At 33.7% G+C, this 19409-nt stretch overlaps 1 protein-coding gene and 1 pseudogene across 1 annotated transcript; both read left to right on the top strand.

Moving 5' to 3' along the window:
* The first annotated feature begins 2791 nt into the window (after positions 1-2791).
* On the top strand, positions 2792-11089 carry LOC137745551 (pyridoxal kinase). Its single transcript, XM_068485512.1, has 13 exons — positions 2792-3023; positions 3128-3250; positions 3994-4087; positions 4210-4314; positions 4891-4974; positions 5663-5736; positions 6076-6140; positions 6279-6342; positions 7910-7975; positions 8182-8238; positions 9389-9433; positions 9531-9584; positions 10683-11089. Exons 1-13 carry the CDS (start codon positions 2793-2795, stop codon positions 10830-10832), a joined length of 1212 nt encoding a protein of 403 aa, XP_068341613.1. The 5' UTR covers position 2792; the 3' UTR covers positions 10833-11089.
* Positions 11090-11269: 180 nt separating this feature from the next.
* LOC137744485 (xylan glycosyltransferase MUCI21-like) lies at positions 11270-13107 on the top strand (annotated as a pseudogene).
* The last annotated feature ends 6302 nt before the right edge of the window (positions 13108-19409 follow it).

Here is a 19409-nt window from a genome sequence, read left to right as displayed (position 1 = left end):
TACCAAATTGTCACATCCCGGCCCGGGGCGGATCACTTCCCGGGCCCGCTCCACCACCGTAGCATGATATTGTCCGCTTTGGGCTTACCATTCCCTCACGGTTTTGTTTTTGGGAACTCACGAGCAACTTCCCAGTGGGTCACCCATCATGGGATTGCTCTAGCCCCCTTCTCGCTTAATTTCGGAGTTCCTACGGAACCCGAAGCCAGTGAGCTCCCAAAAGACCTCGTGCTAGGTAGAGATGGGAATATACATATAAGGATCACTCCCCTGGGTGATGTGGGATGTCACATCACTCCGTACACTTTTTATTCGAATTTTATCCCTAATGTGAACATTTCTTAATCTTCTCTATGGTCTTGCTCTTTCAACAACATGTTGGGGTTGTGAAGCTATTTCATTAGGGAAAGTGGTATTCACACACCCATTTTTACCTCCCGCACATCCTTGTTAATTTCTGGCTGTTGATTGTCTCCAATTCATTTGATCTGACGGTCAAAACTTAATAGGACTGTGTGAGAAGTAAAAATGAGTAAGTGGATAGCACTACCCTTTCATTAGTGTTCCTTGTCACTTGACTTATATGACCGTCTCGGTTCACCTATTTTAATTCAAGACTCAAATTCAAATAAGAATAGTAATTACTCATTTCAACATATTCATTACTAGAAACTGACAATTTATAAAGTTCAGAGGGTAATTGACTATTAAAATTCAAGAGGAAAACTAGCCAATTATAAACATTCAGGAATTAATCAGTTTAAATTAAAATTCAACAAAAAATTGGCAGCTCTTAATAAACTCGGTAGAAAAATGGCTGACTTGTGTGGGGCTTGGCTTGCCACTGGACTTCGTTGAGTGGCACTACAATCTACTCAAAACGCAGCACGTGACAAGTCTCAAATATAAGCTTTTATCATTCTTTTATATTTAAAATTCTCCTAATTATTTTTTCCTACTAATTAATATATACCATGGATCAATCTAATGTTTCCTTTTTTATTTTATTTTTTTGGTTGTTTTATTAACACTCAAGATATTGATGAATACATGCCACATAAAAAATTATTATTAAATAACTTGTATACTCTTGTGTGACTGACTATTTGACCCCTATAAAAATTAAAATAAATAAATAGAAATATGAATACACCCCAAAATTATTTCTACACATATCCTAATATTATTATTCTTCAGCCTTTTGTAAGAGATAAAAGTTTTAGCAGCTTCAGAAGTGATAACCTTGTTTTTAGGTTTGTGGGCTGGTGGTGTGAAACCATCCAAATTCTAAATAGACTCAGCCATTCGATTACAAATTCCAGATGTAATTCTACACAAGGTTTGCTAATTCAACTTTTTTTTTTTTTTTAATTTGGCCAGATGCCTTTGCTAATTTATCATGCTCAATGTGCTGAATAGCTTGTATATAGATTCAGTCGTTTGAATTTCTGTTAAAAAAACGTAAGGTCTAAAACTTTATAATGGCATCAAGAGTAAAAAGAAATGACAAAGTTTAATCATTCACTTTCAGTTTGTAATTTTCAAACTTTGCAGTGTCAAGAAAAGCCATAACCTATAACTTCATCTCCTTTCAAGCTCGTTCAGTTTTCTGCAAAGAACGATGTTCATTTTCTTAACAAATTCTTTTGAAATAGAGGAATACAAAATATGAAATTGGGAGAGAGAGTGAAGACCCAAGGCAAAACATAAAGTGGAAGAAAATTTGGGAAATAAAAAAAAAACGGGGGAAAAGAAGGAAAAAAAAAGGGAAACATTATATTGATCCATGATATATATTAATTAGTAGAAAAATAATTATGAGAATTTTAAATAAAAATGATAAAATATTATATTTAAGACTTGCTTCGTGATGAGTTTTGAGTGGATTATAGTGGCACTCAACGAAATTTAGTGACAAGCCAAGACCTACACAAAATTTTCTCTATCCTCCGACTCAAAGACATAAAAAGTAAAACATAAAGTGATACAATTTCTAATTTCAATACGTGTAAAATGAGAAAATTAATATGTATCCTGATATTCTCCCCAAATGACGAGAAAAACTTGTGTGGGACTTGGCTTGCCACTAAACTTCGCTGAGTGGCATTACAATCCACTCAAAACTCGCCACATGGCAAGTCTTAAATATAATATTTTATCATTCTTTTATATCTAAAATTTTTATAATTAATTTTTAACTAATTAATATATTATATATATATATATATATATATATATATATCAATGTTATGTTTCCTTTTTTTTCTTTCCCCCTATTTTTTTTCTTCCCAACCCACCCACCCCCCACCCCCAAAAAAAAAACTTTGTTTTGCCGTAGGTCTTGGGTTTTAGTACTCCCTCGCATTTCTTTCTTTCCCAGTTTCGTTTCTTTCTTTCTTTAAAAAAAAAAAATAGTTATGCACTCACTCTAATTTTATCATGGAAAGCAACCAAGAATCTGTAAGTTTCTTTTATTTTTTTATACACTAGTTGCTTCGATCATGTGACAAATACAACAAATACAACGCAAATCAAATTGTACTTGTTAGTTCAAAATGTAGTATCAAAGCATAAAGCATCTCCAAAGCAATCATAGTCTCTCCAAAATGAATTTGTCATCCGATTCAAGTGGTCCACTTGTATCGAATAGAAAAATTTGGAATCCTTTGCTTGCCTTTCCTTGAAATGATTATTAAAAAAATAATTATAAAAATTTTAAATATAAAAGAATGATAAAAGATTATATTTAAGACTTATCACGTGATAAATTTTGAGTAGTTGTAATGCCACTCATGAAGTTTAGCAACAAACCAAGCAACAAGTTTTTCTCCCAATGGCTGCTGCGCCAGGCGGGCATTTCACAACCCGGACGCCTCCCCCGTGACCCGCCCAATACAAAATACCATCACCTAACCCCTTTCATTTCACTACCTCTCGTCGCTCCCTTTTATGTTTCTTCACTCCGACCGGCTCGTTCACCAGCAATCTCCTGTTCACAGTTTCACCAGAAGCTCACATTTTCCGTACAAAACTAATCGCTGCTCCCCAAAATCTCCACTTTCCTCTTCTTACATTTCATATCCAAAATTCATCTCACTTTGATTTTACCTGTTTGTTTCGTATCGAGGGAAAAAGGAGGTCGGGAAGCTCTCGAAGCTTGGTGTATCCGGACATGGCTCCGCCGGTCCTGTCCTTGGTTCTGCCCTCTGAGACCGGTCGCGTTCTTAGTATTCAATCTCATACTGTCCAGGTATTCCCGATTCCGTTTGCTGATTTTTGGGTGAATTTTTTGGTGTGTTTGGTAGCTGAAAAAATGGAGAAGCTAGAAGCTTTATTAAGGCCTCGTTTGGCACGGCAGACTGTCATGAACAGGACTATAATATATCCTTGGACTGTACTCGAATCTCGTATAAAAGTTAAAAGTATGGAACTTGATTGATTGGGTAGCTTTTGGCCCGGTGAAGTTTTGGGGTTTTTGGGAGTGGTTGTCGTTATTTAGTCAATCCTTGCTTGCATCTTGTTTTCCTGGAAATAATCTTATAAGTATGATTGAGGTAATGGAATGATGTATGGATTATATGGATAGATGCCCAAAATTGGAGTTGTTGGATTTGTCATAAGTTAGCGAAAAGACATTGTATTGTCCGTCCCATGTTCTAAATAGCTGAGCAGTGACTAGATTCTGATGAAGGTAATCATTTTTTCGTAAATCCTGCCCAAGTAGTTCATGCTTTATTCTCATCAGAAACATGGCTTATGTGTAAGTAAGTACTTGATGAGAAATCAAAAGTTCATTGTCTCCCTTCTTTGACGTGGACTAGCCATAATTACCTTCCCCGTGTATCTTTAACAAGCCTGAATTTTTAGTTGAGACTTTTTTTTTTTTTATCAGTAAATATGCGTAGTGTTTGAGATTGGGTGAGGGATATCCACCTGTCTTTTGTAGATCATGTTTTGACCTTACATAGTTCTTCAACTTTTACTTCTTTTTAGGGATATGTTGGGAATAAGTCAGCTGTCTTTCCCCTGCAACTACTAGGCTACGATGTGGATCCAATTAATTCAGTCCAGTTCTCTAACCACACAGGCAAGCTACTTCTACTAAATTCCAACAGTCTCAGAATTCTGTGAACCTGTATAAAGTCAAACGTTGTGTCCTAGTTTTAATGGTGGTATGGTTCTGATTCAATCAATCTCAAAACATTGCAGGATACCCAACTTTTAAGGGTCAAGTTTTGAATGGACAGCAACTATGGGAATTGGTAGAAGGCCTTGAAGCAAATGAGTTATTATACTACACTCATCTATTAACAGGTATATTAAACTACTCATGGATTTGGCCTTTTGAATATCTTGTCTCAACTCCTGTATACCATGGTGAATGTGTTGTGCTGACCTTTTCCATTCGAAGAAAGGTAATAATGGTAAAGCTGAATCCTTAGGGATAAGATGGTGGTTGGCTCATTGGTGGTAGCATACCAAGATATATCTGCAAGAATGTAGCATGATCTTGACCTGGATCACGGATTAAAATGACATAAAACATGCTTCCAAAAAATCTGAAAGAAATCATTCTTCTAGATATTAATGAAAGAAACAACCATTAATGCCTCTCATATTATTCTGCTATCACCAAGCATATTAACTTTCCTCATTCTTTCTTTGTTTCAGTGATATTTTTTCTTCTGTATTTTTAGAATAAGTTGATGCCATCTTCATGTTTAGAGTCACAAAACATCTATGTCCTGTTTTTCCTTTTCTTCCCTGTTGGATTGTAATATTCTTTGAAAGACTTCACATAGTAATTTTTATGACTTGCTCAGGAGAGCTTACGTAATTTTTATTACTTTCCTAGATTTATGTGGCTTTGATCCATTGATGTCTTTGCAGGTTATATTGGTTCAGTTTCGTTTTTGAACACTGTGTTGGAGGTTGTCAATAAGCTTCGCTCTGTAAACCCAAAACTTAAATATGGTGAGTGGATCATTGAATACTTCATCAATCCTTGCCAATCATCAAATATGGTGTGATACATATATACTATCCTTGGTATAGCTGGGAATTTAAGCATCTGAAATTGCTATTCTAACCTCTACTAGGGCTTCTCCTTCATGCTTTCCGACCTCTATGGTTAACTTATACATATGCTTATTATTCTCTTTGCTTTGACGTACTTGTTATATGATGCAATACCTGGTCTATGTTCATATCTTTAGATTATTGCTTAAAATTGTTAAAAATTCAAGATACTCTCATAGTTAGTATTTGTTGGACGAATTAAACGGTATGTTGTTTATGGGACAACAAGGTAAGTTCTTCTTGCTCACTTTTAAATTAATAATTAAGTCATCTAAGAGTTCAAGAAATCCTACAACTTATCTTTCAATTAAATTCATTGGTTTTACACTTCCATAAACCATGCGTGAATTGGTTGGGACATAAAAAGAATATTTTTGGAAAGCAGAGTTCTGAAACCTATTGATTACGGGTAAACTCTGTTTGTTCTTTCACTCAAGTGGTATGGAAGCAGTGCATTCCATTTTTATTATCTTTAATTTGAGGTAACAGTTGAATGTGATTTTTCATCCTTCTCTCTATATAAAAAGAATAGAAAACTTTTTTTTGTCTCTATTGTAACATAATTCTTGCTTTCCTTCCCCAGTCTGTGATCCAGTGATGGGTGATGAAGGAAAGCTCTATGTCCCTCAAGAGCTGGTAGCAGTATATCGGGAGAAGGTAATCACTAAGCAGTTTGACCTGCCTATGGGTGCATGTTCATAGCATGTCATGGTCCTTGCATATATTATGTTACATAGATGTATTTATTTATTTGGATGTTACTGGTTTGTCAGCTACTCAGACTTTAATAAATGTCAAACCAATATCTAATACAATCCGTTTTGTGTTTGTGTAAGATCGGTATCATTTATAACTTTCCTAAGCATTTAGTCTTGAATTTTTTGCCGATCCAGTAGTTATCTTCGTAAAAAGTTAATGTTTGATAATTATGTTGATATAGTGGGTTGACAATGAAATTGGTTTAGTAGCTGTTTTCTTATTATGCATTTTTATAAGGTTGTCCCAGTGGCTTCAATGTTGACTCCCAACCAGTTTGAAGCAGAACTCTTGACTAACTCGAGGTAATTGTTTATACTACATTATAATTAGTAAATCAACATTGCTCCCTGTAGTTAAACATCTGATGTTTCTTGGGTGTAACTGCTTTTTTCTCATTTAGTCTCTTTCCTAAGTAGTAGGTGATACTTATTCTGTAACAGGATTGAATCTGAAAAAGATGGTCGTGAAGCTTGTAACCTTCTTCATGCTGCGGGACCGTCAATGGTACTATTTTTTAGCAAACTTGTTAATATTTTATATTTTACTGCACATGTCCTGGAGTGTTTCACTTCATGTTAATGTGAATAATTTTGTTATGGTCATGTTTTATTTTTCCCCAATCTCTGTATCCTCCAAAACTATCTTTGAATCGTTGGTTATATTTTCATTCTGGGATTGTGAGATCTAGATGGGTTTTTGTACAAACGGTCAGCTACCACTATTCGGTATCTAACTGTCTTGCAAATTGGTTAAGTGATTTGTATCTGTTTTCTTAGAGACAGATATATAGAGACCATAAATGATGGCACTGCAAATGGTCCAGTGCTCTTGGAGCAACAGGATATTTTATGTCTGGCTTATTGTACTGGTGCAGTGCATTAATTCAAATTCACAATGCATATAGCCGTATACATGGACACCTTTGGTATTTCATAGCAAATTCATGTGATTAATTTGTTGAGGATATTTTCAAACCAATTCATTTTAGTTAATATATTGTGGATGGGTGGGTGTGTGGGGTGGGTGGGTTTGTTGTCTATGCAATTCGCCCTGGTAAAGATAAATAAGACCTCATTAGGGACTGAAGGTATCAGTCAGAAAATACAAGGGCTCCATCTGCAACTGCATATTTAATTATTTCCTTCAGCTTGTTAGGTAATTTATTTATGCAACTCTCGGATAAACCATCATCTCCGTTTATCTCATAGAAGCCAAGTAAGCATGCTGTACATGTTATAGGGTATATAATGTGATGATTATAGCCTTCTTAGAAGTTTACACCTTTTGGAGTGCTCTTCTTAAGTGGCTTCTAATCGAGGGACCCAGAAATTTGGTTCTGATATATGGTTCAATAAACAAAACACATCTGAACCCAACCTACTATTTCTTTAGCTGGACAATTACAATGATCCACGTGACTCAACTGATCCGCCATTCTTTCTGAATAGATGGTTGGATTTTGGTACCCAAAGAACCTCATAATAATGGCATGCTGTTTAGGGAATATGCTTGACACCTGCTGCATCCAACTGGTGATTGTCTCCTACTAAAGGAAACTGAAGTGTATATCCTATACGAAAACACTTAGAAGAAATTTTCTAAAAACAAGCTCACCTGAAAAAAAAAAAAAAGAGAGATTCTACATCAGATGGGTATAAATGGGATCCATATGCTGAATATGAGGGGTTTAAGACATTGCCAAATTTGTGTAAAGTATAGCCTGACTCATTTGTAGTTATTTTCCCACTATTTTTAATTTAGTTAGTCTAACTCATGGGAAGGCCGAAAATGGTGGAAATTTCAAATTTCTTGATTGTGCACTTTCAATCGATGTTACATCTCTCTCTCTCTCTCTCTCTCTCTCTCTCTCTCTCTTCTCTAAGTAGTATTTGTTGAAGGGAAAAATTTCTCATGAAAACATTACATGCTTATTGTACTTTGCTCTTCTATTTGATGTTACATCTGTTTTGCTTATTGTATATGTGTAAACTTTTTTGTGAAATTCTTTTAATTGTTCCATCTCACTTTCTCTGATTCATTTGTAGTATAATGCTCATTTGATATATTGCAGGTTGTGATAACAAGCATAAATATAAATGGTAATCTTCTTCTGATTGGTAGTCATCAAAAGGAAAAGGTGAGATCTTGTCTACAAATGAAGTTATTCTTCATGTTTGGGATCTATATATTATTTTCTTTTATGCTAGAAGCTTCTGAGTGTTTTCTTCACTATAGTCACTTTTTAGACAATCAAATAAATTCTAACTTTATTGTAATTCATGCCAAGATTTCTTTTGACATGATAGAATGATGTTTGACTCAATTACTAAATCCATGATGTAGGGTCTGCCTGCCAAGCAATTCAAGATAGTGATTCCTAAAATTCCTGCATACTTTACGGTATGAAAATTTCCTTTTTAAGTTTTCATCTGCAAGGCTTTATACATATGCATAGTTTGATTACTCACAAAATGCATGTGGGATATCCTTCATTGTATTGTCGAATGTTATGATGAACTGATATTAGAAGTTTTAATTTAGAACATTACATTTTTAGTTAATTCAGTGTCTCGTAATTTTTGCTTCTTGTTAATTTGAACCATTTATTAAACTCTCGCAATCCCATACCTGCTATGCATGTGGGACAAAACTATGGAAGTGGGGTGCGAAAAAAATGTGGAAGGATTTATTTATTTTGAAATTTTAGATCAGTATAATTACTATTTAATCCTTATTATGCAAATGTTTCTTATTGTAAGTAAGGGTAACAAAGGAAAAAGGGGACATGGTTGGTATTTTTAGAAAGAGGTTGACAAGCAAAGCCTGCTTCTCTTAATAAAGTATTGATTTTACTTTATAATTATATAACAGCATTTAGAACATGCTCTGCAGTCTGCCCTTTTATTCCATGAATTGTACAGTATGACTTACTAATCGTCTAATTGGATTGTATGCCGTCAGCTTAGTGCTACTTTTCCAATTAATTATTCTCACTTACCTGCTTGATTACTGGACACCTCGATGGCATCTCATTTCAAGAAAAAATGGATATCTGGAGATGCCTGATTTTATGTGTTTAGCATGTTGCTAGGTTGCTTTTTTCAACTCTTTTACCTGATACAAATCAGGATATGTTGTGCCAATTCCCAAACTGTATTTATGTTTTAATTTAACTCAAGGTTTGTGCCAACTTCCTTCTTTACTCTACCAGCAATTGGATCACTTCATACAATGTCTATTGTTTACCAAATTTCTGTACAATTACTCAATCAAAGTTGTAGATATAATTTAAATGTTTAGAAATACTATCTTATACAATATAGATGGAAAAGTTGGAAATACTGGACCAACTTTTATTTTCTTTTTTCTTTATGAAAAGATTTTGGATCAACTTGAAGTTTGACGTGCAAGGTGACAATAGTTAGAGCATCAAATTACCTGTTGTTATCGAGTTTATCGTAAAAGTAGATGTTTTATTCAAGCTTATTAGTTTTTACAGTTTGGTTCATAAGATCCTGTAGATTGACAATTATATGCATGAACTTTGTAGGGAACAGGAGATCTCACGACTGCACTTCTCCTTGGGTGGAGCAATGTAATTCCTTTAAAACCGTATTTTTTTATTCGACTCCTATCCCTACTTGGCCAATAAAGCTCCATTTCTATAAATGGTTATATTTTTTGTTTTCCAGAAATATCCTGACAACCTAGGGAAGGCAGCTGAGCTTGCTGTATCATCCTTGCAGGTATTCCTTGTGGCCCCAATTTTTTATTTTGTTGATTCCTGGAGTTTTTTTGTCGTGTGGAAGTATTCTGAATGGCATAAAGCATTATTTGCAATTTCCCTTTTGATTTGAAGTAGGATGTACAAAGTGACTAGCCACTAATCAAAAGATAGATGAATCAATAAAATGAAAAAGAATAGAAAAGCATTGAGTAAAAGCACCAATTTTGGATTTCTTCCAGTGGAGCGTTCTGTTTGACACTTGAAAGATACCAATATATGTAGAGCATGATTGAACTATGGCAGTAAACTATCTACTGAATTCTATTATTATAGCTTTTATTAAGGAATATAATAAAAAGTGAAATGCTCAACTTGATGCTCACACTGTTTTAGAGATATCAATACATATAGAGACCATAATCTAATGTACCAGGTAGCTTCAGGAGAGGGAAATGGGCAATATTGGTCGTCACACGCTGTATTTAATTTCAAGGATCCGAACTGTCTACTTTTCAATTCGTGGTTCGTAGATAATCCTTGCTATATATGGTCAAATCGGAAATGATTTTGTGACCAAAGAAAATGATAAACACTGAAATTTCTTGATGAGAATCAAATAGCTAAATAGTTTCCTTTCGCAAGGATGATCTATGAATAGATACTTAAAATTTGGACGGTTTGGATCGTCCAAAACAATGCATAATGGGCACACAAGACACATCCTGGCTATGAATATACGAGTATAATTGAATAAAACTGCTTGACTTGGGATCATGGCTGTTTATAACCACATAATTAATTTTATGAAATTGATTTACTTTATGATGCGTGGAAAACTACTACATTTCCTGCCAGTATCAAATCATTCATGGTATAGCACGGCATTTAGACGAGGTGGTTGTAACTGGTAGTGAAATGCCTGGTAAGGTAGATAACTAGATACCTCCTGGCTGTTAGCGTAGCAAATATTCTTTGAAAAATAATTTGATTTAACCAAGGAAAAGATGAATTTTTGGAGGTCTGGGAATGACTAGAAATAATGGGTGATTGTTGTCACGGATCCCCTTCATTGAAAACCATGGCTGACAGGTTTCGTGTTTACAATCTATACGTGCAGGCTCTTCTGCAAAGGACGATTAGTGACTATAAAAGTGCCGGCCACGATCCCAAGTCAACCAGTCTGGAGATTCGATTAATTCAAAGCCAGGACGACATTCGTAACCCGGAAATCAAATTTAGAGCTGAAAGATACACCTTAATGGTTTGATATATACTTGACATGGTATACACAGTTACTTAGATCGTCATGAAAACTGTTAGGCAATGCTATGGTCATGGAAGTTGAATAAATTTCGTTGTCATCGGAATATGTACATGGTTTTTGACACTTGCAAAAAATGGTTTAGTATTTACCCAAAAGAAATAGTTGAAGAATTGTTCAATGTCTTTGTTTTTCTATTTGCCTGTGCAATTTTGCAACAGTAAAGACAGCAAATTTCATAAATTTGAAAAGGAATTTCAGTATTATTTGAAGTGAATTTTCCGTTACTCATGATCGTAGTTTTCAATGGTGATAGATTTAACAATTTTCCTCGCATTCTCATTTCCTCCTTCTGCACATCATTGTATGATTTTGTCGTTGATTCTCTTTTTATTTATTTAATAGGTGTTTAAACTTTAAAGGGAGAAAAAATCTGTGCAGAAATGAAACCATTGTTGATTAAATCTGAAGTACGATGTTTTTTTCCTTTTAGGAGCCTCGAGAGCAGGAGGGTAGCTTTATTGATTAAAACAATATTTGTTTCCAAAATGCAAAGCAAATAAAATAAGGAAAACTACTGAAAATGGTTTGAAAACTTTGAATTTTAACGATAAGGACAGAATAAAGGGTAAAATGAATAGTATCAGGATTGATTTTTTAGTGTAAAAATGTCATTTTTCGTTAAAGCGAACAGTACCGGGAGCTTTTTGTTAAAGTTCCCAATAAAATAAGGTGGTGTTATTCACACATCTACTTTTATCTCACACACCCTGTTCAATTTTTGGTCGTTGGATCAAATAAATAAAATAAGATCAATGAACAAAAATTAACATATGAGAAGTAAAATTGGGTGCGTGAATAACACTATCCTAAAATTAACTAATTGTTGTAACAAAAACAATTTGTTATCTCACCAAAAAAAGTAAAAGTTAGGATCCAAGCTAGAACCAACCATCCTGAAGTATAGGATATTCTAGGCATTTAAACTGTTAGCTCTTTGTTTAAAAATATAAGATTAATATTTCATTGTTAAAATACTCGAAGCATCCCATACTGCGGAGCACCCTCTATTTTTGGCTTGAAAAATAGGGTGAATACCTAATCAATTAGCTACTAAGTAAGAAACCAATATTTGAGAAGTAAATCATTAACAGACACATAAATAGCAGCTAAGCAGTACAAGTGAGCTATTTATAGCTTTGATTGCACGCTAAGCTTATTGATGAACAGCCTTACACACCCATAGTTTGCTAACACCAACATGTTTATTTCAGACTTAAGTTATGGATAGATTTGTCTTGTTTCCTCTTTAGCTGGTTTGTTAGTTGTAAAATCAAGGTTGTTTTGTCCAATACTACGCTCACATCCCACATTATACAATACATATTATTGACTACATCCTACATCTACTTTCTAAATATAATTTATTTTACTACATATTTTCCAATACTACGCTCACAGCCCGCCGCCACCCCTCCCCACTCCTACTCTCTAGTCTCCACTCCACATCAAGATACTAGAACGGTAGAACCCATTGCTTCCCTGAGGCCATTGTTGGGTTGAGAATTCATCATTAGCTGAGTGTGAACACCACTGATGGAGGGACATAAGAGCATTGTTGATTTCCGAAATCTTTTAGACCGAGCTTACCTCCCTCGAATCCGTATCCTAATCCATGAAGAGGAGGAACGAAAAGCGCAGGAGAAGTTCTTTGAGTCTACGTGCCACACAGGGAAAATCCCTTTAAAAATGATGATGAAGGTGCATGAAAAAAGTAAATCAATCCAAGAGGCCTAAACTTGCGATCATGTCTAGAAACGGATCGAAAGCAATAACGAATGAGAACTTGTTAGTCAAATGGCAAAGAAAATAGGGTTTCACGTCCAAGTTTTGAGGCCGAAGCGCACCACAGAACTAGCAAAGATTTATCGGGTCCTGAATTCGAGCGATGCCATGATCGGAGTTCATCGAGCTGCCGTGGCACATTCTTGTTATGAGGCCTGGCTCGGGTTTTATCCAAATTAATCCAATTGCAACTGCATGGGCAGCTGAGGAATATTATGGTGCACCTGCAAAGAAGCTTGGTTTGAAGTACATTGGCTATGAAATTCTTACCACAGAGAGCTCACTGTATGATAAATAGGAAATAGGTGATCCCATTCTTGCAGATCCAACAAGAGTGACAGAACAAGGATGGCAAATCACAAAGAAGATTTATCTGCAAGGTCAAACCGTGGGATTGGATCTCATAAGGTTTAGGAAGCACTTGGTTGGTTGCTAATTTAATCTCATCATTAACCATACTAATCCTGGATTGGACTTTTATGTAAAATATCATACATGTAGATGAATAATAATATAACAATCTTTCCACAGCATCTGTGTATTTATCAAAGGGATCACCCTCACCAATGTCAATGGCTATGCTTTTATAGGGCTAATGGGGTCCTTCAGCCATTTTAAATTACAAGAAGAATGGGAAAGATGTTCATAATTGGCCGGATTTTATTTAGTCCAACGATTGTTGTGAATTAAAATCTTTGGGAGAACATGTCAATCAGATAAATGAATAAACATATGAGATTAAGATAAAAAAATCTAAATCAACGGTTGATAAGTGATAAAATCTAACTTTATTAGAATTTAATTTTGTTTTAGATTGAAGTGTTAAACAAAATTTAAGATAACATGCCTAAAATTAACTTAAGAAAAGTTAACAAAAAAAAAAAAAAACCATTATTTTGTACTACAAAAATAAATACCCACATAAATAAGTATATAGTCCCATATAGAGCCAGGAAAATATATAACCTCCATTGAGAGAGATTATTTTTAGAGCCTAAAAATTCAAGAGCTTTAAAATAGACTATATCCACAATTTCTTTTTTTTGGTTAAATTATATCCACAATTTTTGTAGCCTCATTAGAGATGCTCTAAGAACCCTGCAAATAGGTGCAATTAACGGTGCACCTAAAGTGCAATAATTATCTTACATAAAAGATACAATAATAATCTGGCATGTAATGTTTGTTAACAATCTCTCACGTATAATTCAATAATAACATGCAGTAACAGTTAGGCATAGAAGGTACATGCATAGTATCACACAAGGGTACATTTACAATCTCGCACATATTGTACAATATAGGTGAGTGAAACCATAACATGAGAGATATTAATTTTGAATATCGTGAATGACAAGCTTGACACAAATTTATTCTCCAACCATTTGTGTAAATATCATTATTTAAAAAAATGTCACAATTCCTAAACCATATTGTAACCAATAAATAAACCTTAATAGCAAATAAAACAAGTATTATTGTTACTACATACCTTAAGGTAACCATACAAATGTAAATACATTGTAATGAAAGTCACCAACACTAGCAGTAATTGCACTATTGTCAGTATTTTAAGAAAAAATGCTAGTATCTTTCTCATTTACCTTTTCATTTCAACTTTCTCACTTCACTTAAAGTCACGTGTATCCCCTAGTACTCAAAAACTAAAATTTTAATTATAATAAAATCTCACTATTTTTTTTTTGAGTAAATTGTAACAATGGTCCCTTAACTTTAACTCAATTAAAGCAATGGCCCCTCAACTAAAAATCAATTATCATTGGTCCCTCAACTCATCAAAATATGCAACTATGGTCCTTCAACTAAAAATTCATTACTATTGGTTCCTCAACTTTAATTCAATTGGAGAAATGGTCCCTCAACTTTAACCCAATTGGAGCAATGGTTCATCAACTTTAACCCAGTTGTAGCAATGATTATTCCAACATAACTCATTTTGATAAGATTCTAAAGAAGTTGACGAAAAGGACCATAGCTACACGTTTTGATGAGTTGAAGGACTCTAACTGTAGCAATAGTCATTCCTATATAACTTATTTCTTACTTCACTTAAAGTCACGTGTATCCCCCCTAGTACTCAAAAACTAAAATTTTAATTATAATAAAATATCACTTTTTTTTTAGTAAATTGTAACAATGGTCTATTAACTTTAACTCAATTGGAGCAATGGTCCCTCAACTAAAAATCAATTACCATTGGTCCCTCAACTCATCAAAATGTGCAGTTATGTTCCTTTAACTAAAAATCTATTACCATTGGCCTCTCAACTTTAATTCAATTGGAGAAATGGTCCATCAACTTTAACCCAATTAGAGCAATGGTTCCTCAACTTTAACCCAGTTGTAGCAATGATCATTTCAACATAACTCATTTTGACAAGATTCTAAAGAAGTTGACGAAAAGGACCATAGCTACACGTTTTGATGAGTTGAAGGACTCCAATTGTAGCAAGGGTCCTTCCTATATAACTTATTTCTCACTTCACTTAAAGTCACGTGTATCCCCTAGTACTCAAAAACTAAAAATTTTAATTATAACAAAATCTCACTATTTTTTTTGAGTAAATTGTAACAATGGTCCCTTAACTTTAACTCAATTGGAGCAATAGTCCCTCAACTCATCAAAATGTGCAGTTATAGTCTTTCAACTAAAAATTCATTACCATTGGTCCCTTAACTTTAATTCAATTGGAGAAATAATCCCTCAACTTTAACCCAATTGGAGCAATGGTTCCTCAACTTTAACCCAGTTGTAGCAATGATCATTCCAACATAACTCATTTTGATAAAATTCTAAAGCAGTTGACGAAAATGACAATAGCTACACGTTTTGATGAGTTGAAGGACTTCAATTGTAGCAAGGGTCCTTCCTATATAACTATTTCTCACTTCACTTAAAGTCACGTGTATCCCCTAGTACTCAAAAACTAAAATTTTAATTATAATAAAATCTCACTATGTTTTTTGAGTAAATTATAACAATGATCCCTTAACTTTAACTCAATTGGAGCAATGGTCCCTCAACTAAAAATCAATTACCATTGGTCCCTCAACTCATCAAAATGTGCAGTTATGTTCCTTTAACTAAAAATCTATTACCATTGGCCTCTCAACTTTAATTCAATTGGAGAAATAGCCCATCAACTTTAACCCAATTAGAGCAATGGTTCCTCAACTTTAACTCAGTTGTAGCAATGATCATTTCAACATAACTCATTTTGACAAGATTCTAAAGAAGTTGACGAAAAGGACCATAGCTACACGTTTTGATGAGTTGAAGGACTCCAATTGTAGCAAGGGTCCTTCCTATATAACTTATTTCTCACTTCACTTAAAGTCACGTGTATCCCCTAGTACTCAAAAACTAAAAATTTTAATTATAACAAAATCTCACTATTTTTTTTGAGTAAATTGTAACAATGGTCCCTTAACTTTAACTCAATTGGAGCAATAGTCCCTCAACTCATCAAAATGTGCAGCTATAGTCTTTCAACTAAAAATTCATTACCATTGGTCCCTCAACTTTAATTCAATTGGAGAAATAATCCCTCAACTTTAACCCAATTGGAGCAATGGTTCCTCAACTTTAACCCAGTTGTAGCAATGATCATTCCAACATAACTCATTTTGATAAAATTCTAAAGCAGTTGACGAAAAGTACAATAGCTACACGTTTTGATGAGTTGAAGGACTTCAATTGTAGCAAGGGTCCTTCCTATATAACTATTTCTCACTTCACTTAAAGTCACGTGTATCCCCTAGTACTCAAAAACTAAAATTTTAATTATAATAAAATCTCACTATGTTTTTTGAGTAAATTATAACAATGATCCCTTAACTTTAACTCAATTGGAGCAATGGTCCCTCAACTAAAAATTAATTACCATTGGTCCCTCAACTCATCAAAATGTGCAGTTATGTTCCTTTAACTAAAAATCTATTACCATTGGCCTCTCAACTTTAATTCAATTGGAGAAATGGTCCATCAACTTTAACCCAATTAGAGCAATGGTTCCTCAACTTTAACCCAGTTGTAGCAATGATCATTTCAACATAACTCATTTTGACAAGATTCTAAAGAAGTTGACGAAAAGGACCATAGCTACACGTTTTGATGAGTTGAAGGACTCCAATTGTAGCAAGGGTCCTTCCTATATAACTTATTTCTCACTTCACTTAAAGTCACGTGTATCCCCTAGTACTCAAAAACTAAAAATTTTAATTATAACAAAATCTCACTATTTTTTTTGAATAAATTGTAACAATGGTCCCTTAACTTAACTCAATTGGAGCAATAATCCCTCAACTCATCAAAATGTGCAGCTATAGTCTTTCAACTAAAAATTCATTACCATTGGTCCCTTAACTTTAATTCAATTGGAGAAATAATCCCTCAACTTTAACCCAATTGGAGCAATGGTTCCTCAACTTTAACCCAGTTGTAGCAATGATCATTCCAACATAACTCATTTTGATAAAATTCTAAAGCAGTTGACGAAAAAGACAATAGCTACACGTTTTGATGAGTTGAAGGACTTCAATTGTAGCAAGGGTCCTTCCTATATAACTATTTCTCACTTCACTTAAAGTCACGTGTATCCCCTAGTACTCAAAAACTAAAATTTTAATTATAATAAAATCTCACTATGTTTTTTGAGTAAATTATAACAATGATCCCTTAAATTTAACTCAATTGGAGCAATGGTCCCCCCTTAACTTTAACTCAATTGGAGCAATGGTCCCTCAACTCATCAAAATGTGCAGTTATGTTCCTTTAACTAAAAATCTATTACAATTGGCCTCTCAACTTTAATTCAATTGGAGAAATGGTCCATCAACTTTAACCCAATTAGAGCAATGGTTCCTCAACTTTAACCCAGTTGTAGCAATGATCATTTTAACATAACTCATTTTGACAAGATTCTAAAGAAGTTGACGAAAAGGACCATAACTACACGTTTTGATGAGTTGAAGGACTCTAATTGTAGCAATGGTTCTTCCTATATAACTTATTTTGACAAAATTCTAATAAAGTTGACAAAAATGACCATACCTACACATTTTGATCAGTTGATAGACCAATGGTAATGTATTTTTAGTTGAGGGATCATTTCTCTAATTGAGTTAAAGTTAAGGGACCATTGCTACAATTTAGATAGTATACCAAACTTTTAATTTAGAAATAAAAAAGTAATTAAGGATTTGTTTGGTACTGTACTTGAATCCAATTTTTTTAACTCAAAAACAATTTTCAAGTTTTAGGCCTTAAAAATTTGTTTGGTAGGATTATTTTCAAAAACCGAACTCAAGATTAACTAAAAAATATAGTCTATTCTCTTAAAAAAAAAAAAAGAAGAGTTTTTAGAGTTTTTAAATTTAAACTCATCCATTTCTTTTCTCTCCCTCCTCCTCTCTCACTACAAATCTATCTCTCTCTCTTCTCTTTTTTCTCTCTCCTTTTTTTTTTTTTTTTTTTTACTTTGTTCGTCTCTCCTTCAATCCACTCTCTTCATTTTCTCGATTCTTTCTCTCACTCCTCTTCCTTTCTATCTCGTCCAATCCTCTCTTCTTTCTCTTTCATTCAATCATCTCTTACTTTCTTTCCTCCTCTCTCCTCTTTCTCCCTCTCATGCGACCCCCTCTTTCTTAATCTCTTTGTCTAGTTTAAGTCGTAAAATTTAAAAATTTAAATTCACAAAGCAATCAAGTTTTTAGTCTTAAAGAAAATTGTTTTCAAGAAATATTCTTAAGAAATGTTTTGAGAAATAATAAAAATTTTCATATAGGATACCAAACAGACCCTAAGTTTCTAGTTTTACATGCTAGTAGAATACACGTGGCATGAGTAGATGTGAGAATGTTGAACTTGAAATGTAAGTGAGAAGATTGTTAGCACTCTCTTATTTTTAATTGCATTATTGCCTACTTGGTAGATTTATCAAAGATATAAGGAGAAAAAAGAGTTTGTACTTTTAGAACATTAAAGTTTTAGTTTAGTAGGTAAATAGAATCCAGATGTAAATTGATGAGTAAGAAAAAGGAAACAAAAAAAACGTAAATATGAATTGTGGCTAACATTTCTCTAGTTGAATACTTCTAGATTTTTAAATTCCACAAAAGTCTTGATATGTCCTTATTGAGTGCGCTTCTCTTGATGTGGTATTTTTTTGTTCAACACCCTTCATCATCTTGTTGAAAATTCTTGGTAAACATTAGACAAATATAAGACACAAAGGATAAGGATGCCATTTGATGGAAGAGACACAAAGTCAATAACGGAAACCCATAATAGGATTACGTACGGCCAATAAAATTTAGAGAGTTTTGACGAAAAGTTCACGGTATTGTTTATTTTAACGAAAAATCATATTTTTACACTAAAAAGTCAATTATGGTACTATTCACTTTACCCTTTATTTTATCCTTATCATTAAAACTCAAAGTTTTTAAACTCTTTTCATTAGTTTTCCTTAAAATTTTATATATTAGCCAATTGCTACCAGTGATGGGCTTATTAAAGACATAGCGAATTTGCATGAAATTTTTTATTACTTATTATAGGGACACAAAACCATTAGAGAAGCTTAGTTGTTAGTTTAGAAAGGCTTTATGATGTCGCACAACTCTACAATTTTTGAATGAGATCATTTTCTTTTTTATACAACGATATTGAGCATATTAAGTGATCAATATTTGATATTAAATTTTCTATTCACA

Source organism: Pyrus communis, chromosome 9 (genome assembly GCF_963583255.1).
Source record: "Pyrus communis chromosome 9, drPyrComm1.1, whole genome shotgun sequence".
Taxonomy (NCBI): Eukaryota; Viridiplantae; Streptophyta; class Magnoliopsida; order Rosales; family Rosaceae; genus Pyrus; species Pyrus communis.
This window is presented reverse-complemented; position numbering and strand designations above follow the sequence as displayed.